This window comes from Salmo trutta, chromosome 10 (genome assembly GCF_901001165.1).
Source record: "Salmo trutta chromosome 10, fSalTru1.1, whole genome shotgun sequence".
Classification (NCBI taxonomy): domain Eukaryota; kingdom Metazoa; phylum Chordata; class Actinopteri; order Salmoniformes; family Salmonidae; genus Salmo; species Salmo trutta.
This window is the reverse complement of record NC_042966.1, coordinates 29,899,264-29,917,035: the sequence shown is the minus strand read 5'-3', so window position 1 is coordinate 29,917,035 and position 17,772 is coordinate 29,899,264. Positions and strand designations below refer to the sequence as shown.

The window sequence follows — 17,772 nt, the reverse complement described above, 5'->3', positions numbered from 1 at the left end:
TGAAATACATCTACAGGTACACCTCCAATTGACTCAAATGATGTCAATTAGCCTATCAGAAGCTTCTAAAGCCATGACATCATTTTCTGGAATTTTCCAAGCTGTTTAAAGGCACAGTCAACTTAGTGTATGTAAACTTCTGACCCACTGGAATTGTGATACAGTGAATTATAAGTGAAATAATCTGTCTGTAAACAATTGTTGGAAAAAATACTTGTGTCATGCACAAAGTAGATGTCCTAACCGACTTGCCAAAACTATAGTTTGTTAACATTAAATTTGTGGAGTGGTTGAAAAACGAGTTTTAATGACTCCAACCTAAGTGTATGTAAACTTCCGACTTCAACTGTATATCATTGTCATGACGTTGCCCTCTTTGAGTACAGGGAGGACAGTTGACCCCCTCCCCCTTGCACCATCCCCCAACCTACCTCCCCCCACCCAGGCCCTGTGTGAAGGGGTTGTAAAAATTCCAAAGGAGAATGTCCTGCCTCGTGGCCCAGTTGTGACACAGAGGGGTTTCATAGAGAGACAAAGGAAATTCTTCCAACTCAGAGAATTGGGGAACCGAACGACATTTATGTTCTGGAGAAGGTATAAAAGATCGGTGAAGAATCCAGCTACGAACTGGTCCGCTTGGTACAATTTTGTGATACTCAGAAGAGACAATATAGCCATATTACCATAATACTGTTTATATAATAGCCTCAGCTATGGGACTTGCATCTAAATGGTTGTATAAAATGTATTAATAAGGATAAAGCTATTTGGAATACGTTGAGATGCTATGTACTGATGTTAATGTGATAGAATGTATTTCTGTTCAAAGCTTAAATCAGTCATCGGCACACCCCCCAGGGACACAGACAGGACCAGGCCTCCACTCCATTACGAGTTGGCCAATAGGTTTGACCATCCAATTCCTCTACTGAAAGTTAACTACACCACGTGGGTAACTTTTAGACTATCGATACCGACAGAATAAGAACAAGTCTTTGATATTAATTATTAGTCTGCAGCTAAGTACTCGATATCATCGAACGCGAAGACCGACGAAACATCCATTCTATAACGACATAAATGAATGTCGCTTTGAAAGATCCATTCTAACCGAGAGAGAGAGAACGCGGACAAAACTCTCCAACAGGACAAAAACTCTCCAACAAGGATCCCAACAACACACTGAGCGTAAATATATATTGATTGCAATTGTTCCCGAGTGAGTGAGCGTTCATGTGCAAAGGATTAGCATATATATTTTTATATTTATCAACTCTGTGTGCCTTCTCCGCTGCCCCCACCCCCCTTATTTGTTTAACAGGCCGCCATGCCTGTTTAGCCCACTAGGGCACATTACTCCACCAATGCTTTGTAACGATAACCAACTGTTTGTATGCTTTCTGTGAATTACTTAGTTTAGTAAATAAATGATTTTAAGACAATTGATGTATGGATGACTTTTAGTGAAGGCCGGGTTCGTGCAGATACAACAATTTACGACGTTTGTAATGAGACTGGACGCGAGGTAAAATACACCATTTAAACCAGAAGATAAATCGGCCTATACTATAATATAATATATAATGTTATAATATAGGAAAGTTATATTAGGAAAATTATAACTTTGTAATCTGAATATTTTCCTTGGTGCCCCGATCTCCTAGTTAATTACAGTTAAACGATTAATCAGTTTAATCGCGTAATAATAATAACTGGGAGTTATTTTGATAAATATGTCTTCAGTTTAATGGTGCCCAAAGACACGACATCATCATATATATATATACAGTATCTCACAAAAGTGAGTACACCCCTCACATTTTTGTAAATATTTGAGTATATCTTTTCATGTGACGACACTGAAGAAATGACACTTTGCTACAATGTAAAGTAGTGAGTGTACAGCTTGTATAACAGTGTAAATTTGCTGTCCCCTCAAAATAACTCAACATACAGCCGTTAATGTCTAAACCGCTGGGAACAAAAGTGAGTACACACCTAGGTGAAAATGTCCAAATTGGGCCCAATTAGCCATTTTCCCTCCCCGGTGTCATGTGACTCGTTAGTGTTACAGGTGTGAATGGGGAGCAGGTTTGTTAAATTTGGTGTCATCGCTCTCACACTCCCTCATACTGACTGGTCACTGGAAGTTCAACATGGCACCTCATGGCAAAGAACTCTCTGAGGATCTGAAAAAAAGAGTTGTTGCTCTACATAAAGATGTCCTGGGCTATAAGAAGATTGCCAAGACCCTAAAACTGAGCTGCAGCATGGTGGCCAAGACCATACAGCGGTTTAACAGGACAGGTTCCACTCAGAACAGGCCTCGCCATGGTCGACCAAAGAAGTTGAGTGCACATGCTCAGCGTCATATCCAGATGTTGTCTTTGGGAAATAAACGTATGAGTGCTGCCAGCATTGCTGCAGAGGTTGAAGGGGTGTGGGGTCAGCCTGTCAGTGCTCAGACCATACGCCGCCCACTGCATCAAATTGGTCTGCATGGCTGTCGTCCCAGAAGGAAGCCTCTTCTAAAGATGATGCACAAGAAAGCCCGCAAACAGTTTGCTGAAGACAAGCAGACTAAGGACATGGATTACTGGAACCATGTCCTGTGGTCTGATGAGACCAAGATAAACTTATTTGGTTCAGATGGTGTCAAGCGTGTGTGCCGGCAACCAGGTGAGGAGTACAAAGACAAGTGTGTCTTGCCTACAGTCAAGCATGGTGGTGGGAGTGTCATGGTCTGGGGCAAAATGAGTGCTGCCGGCACTGGGGAGCTACAGTTCATTGAGGGAACCATGAATGCCAACAGGTACTGTGACATACTGAAGCAGAGCATGATCCCCTCCCTTCGGAGACTGGGCCGCAGGGCAGTATTCCAACATGATAACGACCCCAAACACACCTCCAAGACGACCACTGCCTTGCTAAAGAAGCTGAGGGTAAAGGTGATGGACTGGCCAAGCATGTCTCCAGACCTAAACCCTATTGAGCATTTGTGGGGCATCCTCAAACGGAAGGTGGAGGAGTGCAAGGTCTCTAACATCCACCAGCTCCGTGATGTTGTCATGGAGGAGTGGAAGAGGACTCCAGTGGCAACCTGTGAAGCTCTGGTGAACTCCATGCCCAAGAGGGTTAAGGCAGTGCTGGAAAATGATGGTGGTCACACAAAATATTGACACTTTGGGCCCAATTTGGACATTTTCACTTAGGGGTGTACTCACTTCTGTTGCCAGCGGTTTAGACATTAATGGCTGTGTGTTGTGTTATTTTGAGGGGACAGCAAATGTACACTGTTATACAAGCTGTACACTCACTACTTTACATTGTAGCAAAGTGTCATTTCTTCAGTGTTGTCACATGAAAAGAAATACTCAAATATCTACAACAATGTGAGGGGTGTACTCACTTTTGTGAGATACTGTATATATATATGTATATATATATGATGATATACAGTTGAAGTCGGAAGTTTACATACACTTAGGTTGGAGTCAAAAATGGCCATGACTGTACATTCATCATATATATATTACAATTTAGCAGATTAACACTGGAGTGATAGATGAGCAGATGATGATGTGCAAGTAGAGATACTGGTGTGCAAAAGAGCAGAAAAGTAAATAAAAACAGTATGGGGATGAGGTAGGTAGATTGGGTGGGTGGGCTATTTACAGATGGACTATGTACAGCTGCAGCGATCAGTTAACTGCTCAGATAGCTGATGTTTAAAGTTGGTGAGGGAAACATAAGTCTCCAGCTTCAGCGATTTTTGCAGTTCGCTCCAGTCACTGGCAGTAGAGAACTGGAAGGAAAGGCGGCCAAAGGAGGTGTTGGCTTTGGGGATGATCAGTGAGATATACCTGCTGGAACGTGTGCTACGGGTGGGTGTTGTTATCGTGACCAGTGAGCTAAGATAAGGTGGAGCTTTACCTAGCAAACAGTGAGGGGAAAAAAGTATTTGATCCCCTGCTGATTTTGTACGTTTGCCCACTGACAAAGAAATGATCAGTCTATAATTTTAATGGTAGGTTTATTTGAACAGTGAGAGACAGAACAACAACAAAAAAATCCAGAAAAACACATGTCAAAAGTGTTATAAATTCATTTGCATTTTAATGAGCTGTTGACCGGGGTTGGAGTAGCCAGGAGGAAGGCATGGCCAGCCGTAGAAAAATGCTTATTGAAATTTTCGTTTATCATGGATTTATTGGTGGTGACCGTGTTACCTAGCCTCCATGCAGTGGGCAGCTGGGAGGAGGTCCTCGTGTTCTCCATGGACTTTACAGTGTCCCAAAACCTTTTGGAGTTAGAGCTACAGGATGCAAATTTCTGCTTGAAAAAGCTAGCCTTTGCTTTCCTGACTGACTGCGTGTATTGGTTCCTGACTTCCCTGAACAGTTGCATATCGCAGGGACTATTCAAAGCTATTGCAGTCCGCCACAGGATGATTTGTGCTGGTAAAGGGCAGTCAGGTCTGGAGTGAACCAAGGGCTATATCTGTTCTTAGTTCTGCATTTTTTGAAAGGGGCATGCTTATCTAAGATGTTGAGGAAATTACTTTTAAAGAACGACCAGGCATCCTCGACTGACGGGATGAGGTCAATATCCTTCCAAGATACCCGGGCCAGGTCGATTAGAAAGGCCTGCTCACAGAAGTGTTTTAGGGAGCGTTTGACAGTGATGAGGGGTGGTCGTTTGACTGCGGACCCATAGCGGAAACAGGCAATGAGGCAGTGATCGCTGAGATCCTGATTGAAAACAGCAGAGGTGTATTTGGAGGGCAAGTTGGTCAGGATAATGTCTATGAGGGTGCCCATGTTTACTGATTTAGGGTTGTACCTGGTGGGTTCCTTGATGATTTGTGTGAGATTGAGGGCATCTAGCTTAGATTGTAGGACTGCCGGGGTGTTAAGCATATCCCAGTTTAGGTCACCTAACAGAACGAACTCTGAAGCTAGATGGGGGGGCGATCAATTCACATATGGTGTCCAAGGCACAGCTGGGAGCGGAGGGGGGTCGATAACAGGCGGCAACAGTGAGAGACTTATTTCTGGAGAGATTCATTTTTAAAATTAGAAGTTTGAACTGTTTGGGCATAGAACTGGAAAGTATGACAGAACTTTGCAGGCTATCTCTGCAGTAGATTGCAACTCCTGTTGCAATCTGGGTATGGAAATTGTTGTAGCTGGGTATGGAAATCTCAGAATTTTTGGTGGCCTTCCTTAGCCAGGATTCAGACACGGCAAGGACATCAGGGTTGGCGGAGTGTGCTAAAGCAGTGAGTAAAACACACTTAGGGAGGAGGCTTCTGATGTTAACATGCATGAAACCAAGGCTTTTTTGATCACAGAAGTCAACAAATGAGGGTGCCTGGGGACACGCAGGCCCTGGGTTTACCTCCCCATCACCCGAGGAACAGAGGAGGAGTAGGATGAGGGTACGGCTAAAGGCTATCAAAACTGGTCGTCTAGAGCGTTGGGGACAAAGAATAAAAGGAGCAGATTTCTGGGCGTGGTAGAATAGATTCATGGCATAATGTGCAGACAGGGGTATGGTGGGGTGCGGGTACAGTGGAGGTAGGCCCAGGCACTGAGTGATGATAAGAGAGGTTGCATCTCTGGACATGCTGGTTATACTGGCTGAGGTCACCGCAGGTGTGGGAGGTGGGACAAAGGAGGTATCAGAGGTATGATGAGTGGAACTAGGGCTTCCATTGTAAACTAAAACAATGATAACTAACCTAAACAACAGTATACAAGGCATATTGACATTTGAGAGAGACATAAAGCGAGGCATAAAGCAATCACAGGTATTGATTGGGAGAGCTAGCTAAGACAACAATGGATAAGACAACAACAGCTAATCAGATAAGACAACAACAACTGGTAAAATGGCAATGAATGGGCAGAGAGGGTCGGTTATCTACACATAGGGCCTGAGTTGGGGGCTGGGGCCGGCAGATAAACAAAAATAAACAGAATGGAGTACCGTGATTAATGTACAGTCCAGCAGGCATCAGCTATGTAGCCAAGTGATCATAGTGTCCAGGGGACAGCAATAAATGGAAAAGGGGAGCCGCGGAGTAAGTTAGTCGCTACTACGCTAGCACGCGGGCGACACGGCGTATAAAGTTAGCAGCCCGGGGCTAGTAGAAGCGTCTGCTCCGACGTCCGACAGAGGCCGGTTGAAGGCACAGCGGTTGGAGTATTCGTCGGCAGACCAGTCGTGGTGGTGCGGCGGGGCGCCGTGTCGACAAAGGATCCAAGCCAGATGGCGAAAGAGGTATTGTAGTTGTAGTAATTTAATTTGCTAGCCAGGAGATGTGCCTGGCTCACGGCTAACTGGTGCTAGCTTCGGGGCAGGGGCATTAGCCACTATAGCCACTCGGTAGCAGCGGTGATCCGGTGCTAAGGTCCAGAGCTTACAGTAAGGATCCGGTGGAGTAGTGGAGAAACAGTCCAATACTGGTAGGCTGGCAAGTATTATCCAGGCAAAAAAAAAGGGCTGGTATCTGTGCAGAAGGTAAAAGGCTGCTAGCAGTGGCTAACAATGACTAAATAGCTAGTAGCTAATTAGCTGGTTAGCTTTGATGGCTAGGTGGTTCTGGCTATAAGGTCTAAAGAAATAGCGGTTCCGTATCACATTGGGTGAGGCAGGTTACCGAAAGGTATAATTGATTTAAAATGGAAAAGAGATTGAAAATAAAATTTAAATATATACAAAAAAAGGACGAAAAATACAAAAGTAGACGAGAGGACGAACAAAACACGTCTGCACTGCTACGCCATCTTGGAGTATGATGTATCCACCACATCTGCAAGGTTACCATTTACTATGTATCCCAGTTACCACTTGGAATTGCGGTCCAGAAGTGGGCCAGGCCTGGCTCACATCATGTTATGATCATTTTTTTAATCCTAGCAGTAGTGCATCGATGGAGGCTTTGTTTTTATGTTTCCATTATGATGTGATGTCACTTCAATCTCCTATGCTCAAGTGGCAGTGACACTGTTAACAAATAGCCTACATGACCCCTGTGTAACTCATGTCTTCAAGTTCATGGTGATGCAGTAAATGTTTCTGTCCTGACTGACCCCATTCATGTTTCAGTGTTATGCACATAGTGGGTGTAACGATAAAGTTAATTTTACACTTGAGTGGGACAATGTTATCTGATGCAGTGTTAAATCAACTCCTGAATCAAGACTTTGCAACTCTAGAAATGTTACACTGAAAAATCAACACTAGGGCATAGATTCAATCAGATCCAGTGTTAACCAGCTTTGGCCGACATCCACATAGCAGATGTTTTGACGGTGTTGGAGGTGTTACCGTGATTAAAACTGACATATCGGTAAGCTGCTGCTCATGTGTCACAAACCACTCACTTCCTTATTATCCCTACTGCGTTAAAGTTCAAAACGATGCTAGAAAGTGTAGGCTGCATTTATGTGAGAAATAATGACTCTCAAATGTCAAACCATTGATGTTAGGCCATTGCATGTTTTCATGTTAATTTGGATGTGGGATTTATAGCCTATCAGTCTAATTTGAGTTTTTGAATTTGTAACACGGCTGCATGAATTTCTAACACGGCAGCATGGGATTTGTCGGATCATAGTAGGTTGCAACGCGCCGCTTGTGGATATGATAGCTCGAACCCAGTTCCACCTCCGACACCACCAAAACAACCAATATGCCGATGTCAATCTGATTTAATCCAGTCCTAGGTCACACTGGCTAATTTGCTGTGGTGGAGTTCAGATAGTATTGTCTTGTCATGGATGACTCACATTGGCTGGAAATCATGGCTCAGCCTCTCCTCCATGTGTGAGGATGCTCTGAAATGAAATGGCTTTTTAATCGTTTCACAAAAGTAACAGTAATTAAGATGTTATGCAACAACTTAAGAAGAGAGGTACACACACACACAAACACACACACTCTCACACAGGGCTAAGGGAAAATATAAGCAGAGTGGGTCGCTAGGTTTAATTATCTGGTTTAAGATGGAATCTAAAAGGCTATCTAAAGAAAAGTGTTGGTTAATTACATATCAGTGGGTGGTACGGTGGACTGGAAGGGTAAAACGTACGGAGTTCTATAAAAAAAGTATAATTAACAATAGAAGAAAGGGGTTGAGAGGGTGTGGAAGGTTGATTTGGAATGGGGGATGGGTTGGAGGGTAGCAAGGGCATCATCAGGAAGACAGGAAACTGTCAAGGGCATGTCACTAGAGCCTCTCTGATCCTATTCCCGTTGGCCTTATCAGAATACTTCTCATTTCACTTTGTGATCCATTTGCAGTTTACTCTCTGCATATTCTGTCTCTATTTTATGATTAAGGAGAATATTCCTTTAGAATGTTAATTTACCTTATGCTGTCTTTTTTCTGCTACAGTGAGATATCTCAGAGTGACTGCACCAGGTACATAAGAAACCATGCATTCCTCTCTCTCCACAGCCTGACTGAGATGTAAGTGTCACACACACACACACACACACACACACACACACACACACACACACACACACACACACACACACACACACACACACACACACATTACAAAATGTTCCTCTCCCAGTTCTGAAGGTTTTAATTGGTGAGATAACATTTCATTCGATTGGAGGCTATGGATTTGACTGTGTTTACATTTTCTTAATATGTGTATCCTTCTACCCTAATAAGTTACTGTAATAGACTGTGGTTTATTTGAGGATTTTGTTGTGGGTCTTTGAACTTTTTTCTAAATCCATATGTCTGGATTGAACACAACAATGCATGCAGAATATTATTTATTTACTTAATCCTCTTCATTCCTGGACAGAATATTACTGTAACAAAAACATGTAAAAGTATGATTCACAAGTGCACTTATCATGAGTAAAAATATGTTACTTGATTGGGATATTGGAAATCAATGTTAAAGTTTTTTAAATAAATGTTTATTGTGATGCTTTCCTTTATTCCTTAGACAGATACAGAACATCAGAAATCTGATCAGTATAGAGAAGGGGGCCTTCACTGATCTGCCCAGGCTGAGATACCTGTAAGCTTTTATTCCAATATTATTGTTAGTTACCATACTACTGTAATTCCAGCTACAACAACTCAGTTTGTCAATATTCCATTTTGGCATTTTATTTACTTGATGAAATGCTGTCACAGCTTTGTAACACACACATTTTCACCCACTTTTTTTGACCTCTTTCCCCCTCTTCTCTTTTCTCTCTTCCAGGAGTATCTGTAACACAGGAATAATACACTTTCCAGACTTCTCCACCATCTCCTCCCTGGTCATACTGGAGTACTTCTTCCTGTACGTATCCAGAACTTGACCAACCTAAAATTCGATTAGATAATATTATAAACTGTGTGGTTCAAATCAAATGTTATCTGTCACATGCGCAGTGAAATACTTACTTACAAGGCCTTAACCAACAACGCAGTTTTAAGAAAATACTAACAACAAAAAAGTAAGATATAAGAAAAACAAATAATTGAAGAGCATTAGTAAATTACAATAGCGGGTGCTATATACAGGGGGTACCGGTACAGAGTCAATGTGCAGGGGCGCCGGTATCGAGGTAGTTGAGGTAATTATGTACATGCAGGTAGGGTTATTAAAGTGGCTATCCATAGATGATAACAGAGAGTAGCAGCAGTGTATGGGGGGTGCAAATAGTCTGGGTAGCCATTTGATTAGCTGTTCAGGAGTATTATGGCTTGGGGGTAGAAGCTGTTTAAAAGCCTCTTGGACCTAGACTTGGCACTCCGGTACCGCTTGCCGTGCGGTAGCAGAGAGAACACTCTATGACTAGGGTGGCTGGAGTCTTTGACAATTTTTAGGGCCTTCTTCTGACACCGCCTGGATGGCAGGAAGCTTGGCCCCGGTGATGTACTGGGCCGTACGCACTACCCTCTGTAGAGCCTTGCGGTTGGAGGTCGAGCAGTTGCCATACCAGGCAGTGATGCAACCCGTCAGGATGCTTTCGATGGTGCAGCTGCAGAACCTTTTGAGGATCTGAGGACCCATGCCAAATCTTTTCAGACTCCTGAGGGGGAATAGGTTTTGTCGTGCCCTCTTCACAACTCTCTTGGTGTGCTTGGACCATGTTGGTTTGTTCGTGATGTGGACGCCAAGGAACTTGAAGCTCTCAACCTGCTCCACTACAGCCCCGTCGATGAGAATGGGGGCGTACTCGGTCCTCCTTTTCCTGTAGTCCACAATCATATCCTTTGTCTTGATCACGTTGAGGGAGAGGTTGTTTTCCTTGCACCACATGGCCAAGTCTCATCGTTGTCGGTGATCAGGCCTACCACTGTTGTGTCATCAGCAAATGTAATGATGGTGTTGGAGTTGTGCCTGGCCGTGCAGTCATGAGTGAACAGGGAGTACAGGAGGGGACTGAGCACGCACCCCTGAGGGGCCCCCGTGTTGAGGACCAGCGTGGCAGATGTGTTGTTACCTACCCTCACCACCTGGGGGTGGCCCGACAGAAAGTCTAGGATCCAGTTGCAGAGGGAGGTGTTTAGTCCCAGGGTCCTTAGCTTAGTGATGATCTTGGAGGGCACTATGGTGTTGAACGCTGAGCTGTAGTCAATGAATAGCATTCTCACATAGGTGTTCCTTTTGTCCAGGTGGGAAAGGGCACGTCTGTGCTAGCAAAACACTCCTGTAGTTTAGCATCTGCTTCATCTGACCACTTTTTTATAAAGCCAGTCACTGGTGCTTCCTGCTTTAATTTTTGCTTGTAATCAGGAGGATAGCGTTATGGTCAGATTTGCCAAATGGAGGGCAAGGGAAAGCTTTGTATGCGTCTCGGTGTGTGGAGTAAAAGTGGTCTAAAAATGTTTTCCCCCTGGTTGCACATTTAACATGCTGATAGAAATTTGGTAAAACTGATTTAAGTTTCCCTGCATTGAAGTCACCGGCCACTAGGAGCGTCGCCTCTGGATGAGCGTTTTCCTGTTTGCTTATGGCGGAATACAGCTCATTGAGTGTTGAGAAAAACTTTGAGACTTCCTTAGACATCGTGCACCAGCTGTTGTTTACATAAATGCATAGTCCCCCGCCCCGTGTCTTACCAGAGGCTGCTGTTCTGTCTTGCCGATAGAGTGTATAACCCGCCAGCTGTATGTTCTTAATGTTCGAGCCCTGAATGCTGATTGGCTGACAACCGTGGTATATCAGGCCGTAAACCACGGGTCTGACAAAACATTTATTTTTACTGCTGTAATTACGGTGGTAACCAGTTTATAATAGCAATAAGGCACCTCAGGGGTTTGTGATATATGTCCAATATACCACAGCTATGGGCTGTGTCCAGGCACTCCATGTTGCGTCATGCTTAAGAATAGTCCTAAGCCGTGATATATTGGTCATATACCACACCTCCTCGGGCCTTATTGCTTAAATATACAATGATAATATAGCTATATCCATTTTAAGATAATATACACCCAATCCCAGTTGTATGTGACTCTACTATTCTAATTCTCTTCACTGAAAAGGAACTGACCCTGGTCTTTGTGATGACATCCTGTGACCAGGGAATGATATTTAGTATCTCTTCTATTCTCTTCTCTTTGCTTCTTTCTGCTCTTCTCGTCACTCTTCTCTCTTCACTCGTCTCTCTTCTCCTCTTCTCTTCTCTTCTCTTCTCTTCTGCTCTCCTCTTCTCTCCTATCCCTGCTCTCCTATCCTTTTCTCTTCTCTTTATGACATGTCTCCTTAAAATGCTGTTCACCACTGTAGAACCTCGAGTTTTTTTCATGAACATTTTCAATTATTTGTTTGAGAGGACCTCGCACTTGCATCTGATGACATTGAATCTCTTTTCATAGAAATTCCCTCCTGTTCATTTTTTGGTTGATAAAAAGTGGTATTGGATGCATCTATCGGCCACACGATTCTGACATTGGTAGTTTTATTAATATCTTTGCATCAACCTTGGATTTGATTATTAATGGAGATTTTTTCTATTGGGTGATTACAAGATAAATGTATTTAAAAGTGAGAACCACTCACTGACATCTGACATTTGAAATACTTTATACTGCAGCTATCTGACCAGTTCATCTGACACCCTTATTGAGAATATTTTAACAAATTCTTTAAATAATGTGGCTAATACAGGTTTCCTTTAAACTGACATTTCTGACCACTTTTAAAATGTCCACTTCTCTTTGGCAGCTGGAAATTAACAGATGTGAATGATTAGTAGCATTCAATGTGGAATATGTAACATAAGTCTTTCAAATCAAATCGTATTTGTCACATGCGCTGAATACAACAGGTGTAGGCCTTACAGTGAAATGCTTACTTACAAGCCCTTAACCAACAATGCAATAATTGTGAGCGCTTTAAGATGTTGATTGAATATATTTAATGGGAAAATGTTTATAATCAGGCCGATGTGGAGTCTGCTTACCAGACTTTTCTCACATTGTCACGCCCTGACCTGAGAGAGCCTTTTTATGTCTCTATTTAGGTTTGGTCAGGGTGTGATTTGGGTGCATTCTATGTCCGTGTTTCTATGTTTGGGATTTCTTTGTTTCGGCCGGGTATGACTCTCAATCAGGAACAGCTGTATATCGTTGTTGCTGATTGGGAGTCATACTTAGGCAGCCTGTTTTTCCTTTGGGTTTTGGTGGGTAGATGTTTTCTGTATAGCTACTTTGCCTTATGGAACTGTGTAGTCGTTGTTTTGTTTATTTTGTAAGTGTTCACTTTTCTCAATATTAAAAAGATGAGCATTCATATTCCCGCTGCGTTTTGGTCCTGTGTTCACGACGACCGTTACACACGTCTTTCAACTCTGTATTTAGTTGTATAACATTTCTCTCAAATCCCTCTCCCCTGAATTCTGCAAATGACAAAAATTCTAAGAACAGATGTACTCACCTACTTCGGATATCTCCAAAAATATATTTTACTAACAAATTCCAAGAACCATTAAATAATATGAAGTCAACTTAGAAAATCATCAATCAACTGTTGAATAAGAAAAAATAATCTACAACTATTCCATCTCAATTTATTGTTGGAAACAAGACCTATAGTGATCCTGATGTTTTTTCATGTGAATCTAATAACTTTTTTTGTGAATGTGGGTTCCTCTGTGTCACGTCTGCTTCCGCTCTTCCCCCCTATCTGGCGCTTGAGGGTGCCAGACTGCCCTGCATCACGCACTCCTATCATCCATTATGCACACCTACCTTCCCTCGTCACGGATATCAGCAATATTGGACTCACCTGGACTCACTAATCACCTGTTATTACCTTCCCTATATCTGTCAGTTCCCGAACTCTGTTACCCGCTGCTGCATTGATTGTCTTTTGTTTGTGTTATTAGTTTGCTGACACTGTTCTTGCCTCGTTCCATATCCGTTATTTATTAAATGTGTTACTCCCCGTATCTGCTTCGTCTCTCCAGCGCCAACTCATGTGACAGAATGCAGCAGCCAACACAGAAAGCATCGGGGAGTACTGGCGTTCCGGTTGGTATGGTGGCATCGGCTCTGGGTCACCACCGATGGAACCGGGGGTGCCTAGCCAGCTCGTCGGGCTTCCACGCCCTAGCTGGCTTGAGAGGTTTCCTTGCCCCGGTTGGCTCGGATGGCGCCCATCCCACGTCGGGCCTCAGCCGGATCGTCAATTCTTGTTCGCCCAGCCGTCCGGGAGTTTTTTTGTTTTGTTGGTGACGTCGGGGTGGATTCCGCCGCCGATGGAACCGGGGGTGCCTAAGCCAGCCCATCGGGCTTTCACGCCCTGGCTGGCTCAAGAGGTGTCCTTGCCTCGGTTGGCTCGGCGGCTTCCCATCCCACGTCACACTCCACCGGATCTTCGGGCTCCCTCTCTGCAGCGGGATCGACAGGCATCTTGCCTCAGCCGGATCGCCAGGCTCTCACGCTCCTGCCGGTTCGTTGGGCTCCCACACCCCAACCGGCGCCCCTAGAGGGGGGGGGGGGGGTACTGTCACTTCTGCTCCCGCTCCCCCCCGGCGCTTGAGGATGCCAGGCTGCCCTGCATCACGCACTCCTATCATCCATTACGCACACCTGCCTTCCCTCGTCACGCGCATCAGCGATATTGGACTCACTCATCACCTATTATTACCTCCCCTATATTTGTCAGTTCCCCAGTTCTGTTCCCCGCTGCTGCATTGTCTTTTGTTTGTGTTATTAGTTTGCTGACGCTGTTCCTGTCTCGTTCCATGTCCGTTATTTATTAAATGTGTTACTCCCCTTACCTGCTTCGTCTCTTCAGCGTCAACTCATGTGACACTGTCAAATAACATTTTGAAAACGGATGGAAATCCCTTGGATTACATTTACATTTTAGTCATTAAGGGACATTTCCCTTCTCTGCTTCAGTTTGATCCTCCTGATGTAATGGAGGTAATTGGTAACTTAAAGATATCAGCAGAAGGTCATGATGAGATTTGTGCCTCTGGTGAAATCAGTGTCTTCCTCGATCACTAAGCCTCTAACGTATATCTTCACCAAATCTATGCAAGCTGGTATTGTTTCTAAAGATTTTGAAATTGCCAAAATTATCCCCCACTATAAATCTGGGGATCCAAGATAATTTACAAATTATCGCCCGATATCTGTACTATGTTTTTCTGAAATCCTAGAAAAATTGGTGTATAATTTAAATCAGCACTGTATTCTATATGAACACCAATATTGTTTTCGTAAAAACTACTCCACAGATATGGATTTTTTTGCAACTTGTAGATAAAATATTTACAGCCCTTAAAAACAATGAACACACTCTTGGCATCTTTTTAGATTTATCCAAAGCGTTTGACACGGTTGATCATGAAATATTACTTTCTAAACTGCATTAATATGGTTTTCATGATTATACATATAATTGGTTATATAGTTCATGATAGAGAACAATTTGTTTATGCAAACGGCTGTGCATCTACAAGGGCCAAGATATCCTGTGGCGTCCCTTAGGGTTTGATAAGTGGACCTTTGTTATTCCTAATCTACAGTATATCAATGACCTTGCTGCTGTGTCTTCTACCGTACTTCCCACTCTCTTTGCTGATGATAGAAATATGATTTTATCACACAAGCATTTTGATTGACCAATTAATGAAGCCAACTCAGGCATGGCCACATTTTCTGAGTGGTTCTAGATAAACAAATGATCTTTAAATGTAAAAAAAATCCAACTTTATTGTATTCGCTGGTAAGAATAAGAAATATTGTAAATAAAAAAGGAGCCAGAGTCTCAATTGGTGGGAATGAAATTGAACAAGTCACATCCACTAGATTCCTCTGAGTTCTAATTGATGTAAAGTTATCCTGGAAACATCATATTCAATTTGTCTGCTGTAAAGTAATGAAATCTGTTGGTATCATCAGAAAGATTAGTGGTTTGGTTCATCAGGCTTGCTTCCTAACTCTATACTATAGCTTAATTTACCCAACTCTCACATCTATCTACACATGTACACACATTTAAACAAAGCATATACTGTTTTAGTTTTTTTGTGATTGCTGATTGGTTCATTTGTACATTTATGATTAGTGGGTTTTGTTATCTGTTTTAACAAAGCTTTTAAATTTTTTGACTTATGTTTTGTATATAGTTTTTGTTGTGGTGTGGTTTTTATGTATTCCCTTGGGCTTCCAACCTGCACATTGTTTATCTTTATTTGTTTTCATCTGTATTGTTGTTTATCACTTATTTTCTTTGGTGCAAATAAATGAAACCTTAAACCTTCTCTTCTTTTCTCTTCCTTCTTCACTCCTATCCTCTTCTTTTCTCTCCTATCCTCTTCTCTTATTTTCTCTCCCCTTCTCTTCTCTCTTATCCTCTTTTGATTTTCTCTCCACTTCTCTGCTATCCTCTTCTCTCCTCTTCTCTCCTATCCTCTGTGTGCAGTGAGCTGGGAGACAACATACAGCTCCACAGTATACCTGCCAATGTCTTTCAAGGGATCACACAGGAGAGTGTGTACATGTGAGTATGAGTCCAATACTTTTACTTATTTGGAGCCATACTCCAAACAGCCATACTATAGGGTATCCACTTTTCGTGAGCAAATTAATACATTTCTTAGATTTCATTTTGTCTCACCACGTGTTTAGATCATTGATAAGAAAATTCTCATCTGGGTGTTTAATGTAAGAATTGTTTCACTGCTGATTTCATTAAATCTCAACTAATTGATTGCGGTAACCATGATCATTTTCATCAAATCCAGGGTTTAGGTCAGCACTTGTGAATTACGTTTTTCAATCCATTTCTGCTGTATGTAAGCAATTGTAAATCGGTCAAGCTGACAATAACAACCAATTGAAATGAAATGTGCGAAAATGTGTTTTTGTCAGGAAAATTATAAAAAATGGATTCAAGGAAATCAAGTCGCACGCTTTCAACGGAACAAAGCTGGATAAACTGTACGTATTCCCCTCAAACAATGAACCTTTTCGTCCGCTTACTGCTTAGATTCGGTTCTTACAATGAAGTGCCTGAACACACACAAACACGTGCTTGCACTCACACAACATCTAAACAGGAGCTACTCTTGTGATTTTTGCTAACCCTTTGTTGCTGTTATTTCAGAGTTGTATCAAAGGCTTGGTTAATCAAAGAAACTCGATGTACCAGTAAAATAACGTTTTGGAAGACACAACATTGAGTGGGTGCCATGTTGTTTACTTTATGTGCCACGCTGTGGCGGCGGGATGCAAACATCTTGATCTCGCCAGAATCGCTTTCAATGAGTCGAAACATTCATTTACTGAACAAAAATAGAAACGCAACATGCAACAATTTCGAAGATTTTCCTGAGTTACAGTTCATAGAAGGAAAACGGTAAATTTAAATAAATTCATTAGGCCCTAATCTATGGATTTCGGCCCACCCACTGGGAGCCAGGTCCACCCACTGGGAGCCAGGTCCACCCACTGGGAGCCAGCCCTGGCACTTCCTTTGCGTGCATAGAATGGTCTATCCATCCTATCCACAAATGATTTATTCATAGTAATACACAGGGACTAGTCTCTAAATTACATTCTCTGAAAATTACTCATAAACCAATCCCTTCCCATGCATTGTGGAAGAAAGACCTCTCTGTTTGTAGTACTGTGACTAATTGGACAAGAGTTTTGTCCAACATGTAATTTTCCTCAAGAAACCCCAACCACCAAATGATACGTTACAATTTTGCCCATAGAACTTACTGCACACCGTGCAAACTATTCAAGGTGAAAGCTAGACAATCCCCAAATTGCTCACTGTACCCTCAGGGGGCTCCTGGCATATATTTTCATATGGTCTGTGAGTGCCCAGGGGTTTTACGTTTCTGTGGTTGTTTCATCCGGTCTCATTGACATAGTGGTTAGAAATGTTCACCATCTATTTTATTGTTAAATGATGACACGACTTTAGACCCATCTGTCAAACAGCAACGTATTTGGCTGGCTGGGTTAACAGCAGCCAAGAAGATGATAGCCTCACATTGGCAGGCTCCTCATTCTTTAAGCAGACAGCAGTGGCTGTTATCATTCATGGACATTATAAACATGGAAATATCTGTAGGACGCATGCATGGGGTGAGTGAAAGAAACATTTTCTCTTTCATCAACTTATGACTCTGTAAAAATACTTTTGAGTGCATAGAATGGTCTATCCATCCTATCCACAAATGATTTATTCATAGTAATACACAGGGACTAGTCTCTAAATTACATTCTCTGAAAATTACTCATAAACCAATCCCTTCCCATGCATT

At 42.6% G+C, this 17,772-nt stretch overlaps 1 protein-coding gene across 1 annotated transcript in view; it reads left to right on the top strand.

Annotated features, from left to right (window-relative positions):
* LOC115200822 (lutropin-choriogonadotropic hormone receptor-like) overlaps positions 1–17,772 on the top strand; it is a 54,241-nt gene that overhangs the window by 12,796 nt on the left and 23,673 nt on the right. Inside the window, exons 3-8 of the mRNA XM_029763948.1 lie at positions 8,405–8,479; positions 8,982–9,056; positions 9,246–9,303; positions 9,595–9,611; positions 15,918–15,995; positions 16,367–16,435. Of these exons, the coding sequence (XP_029619808.1) occupies positions 8,405–8,479; positions 8,982–9,056; positions 9,246–9,303; positions 9,595–9,611; positions 15,918–15,995; positions 16,367–16,435 (372 nt within the window). The remainder of the gene's footprint in view (positions 1–8,404; positions 8,480–8,981; positions 9,057–9,245; positions 9,304–9,594; positions 9,612–15,917; positions 15,996–16,366; positions 16,436–17,772) is intronic.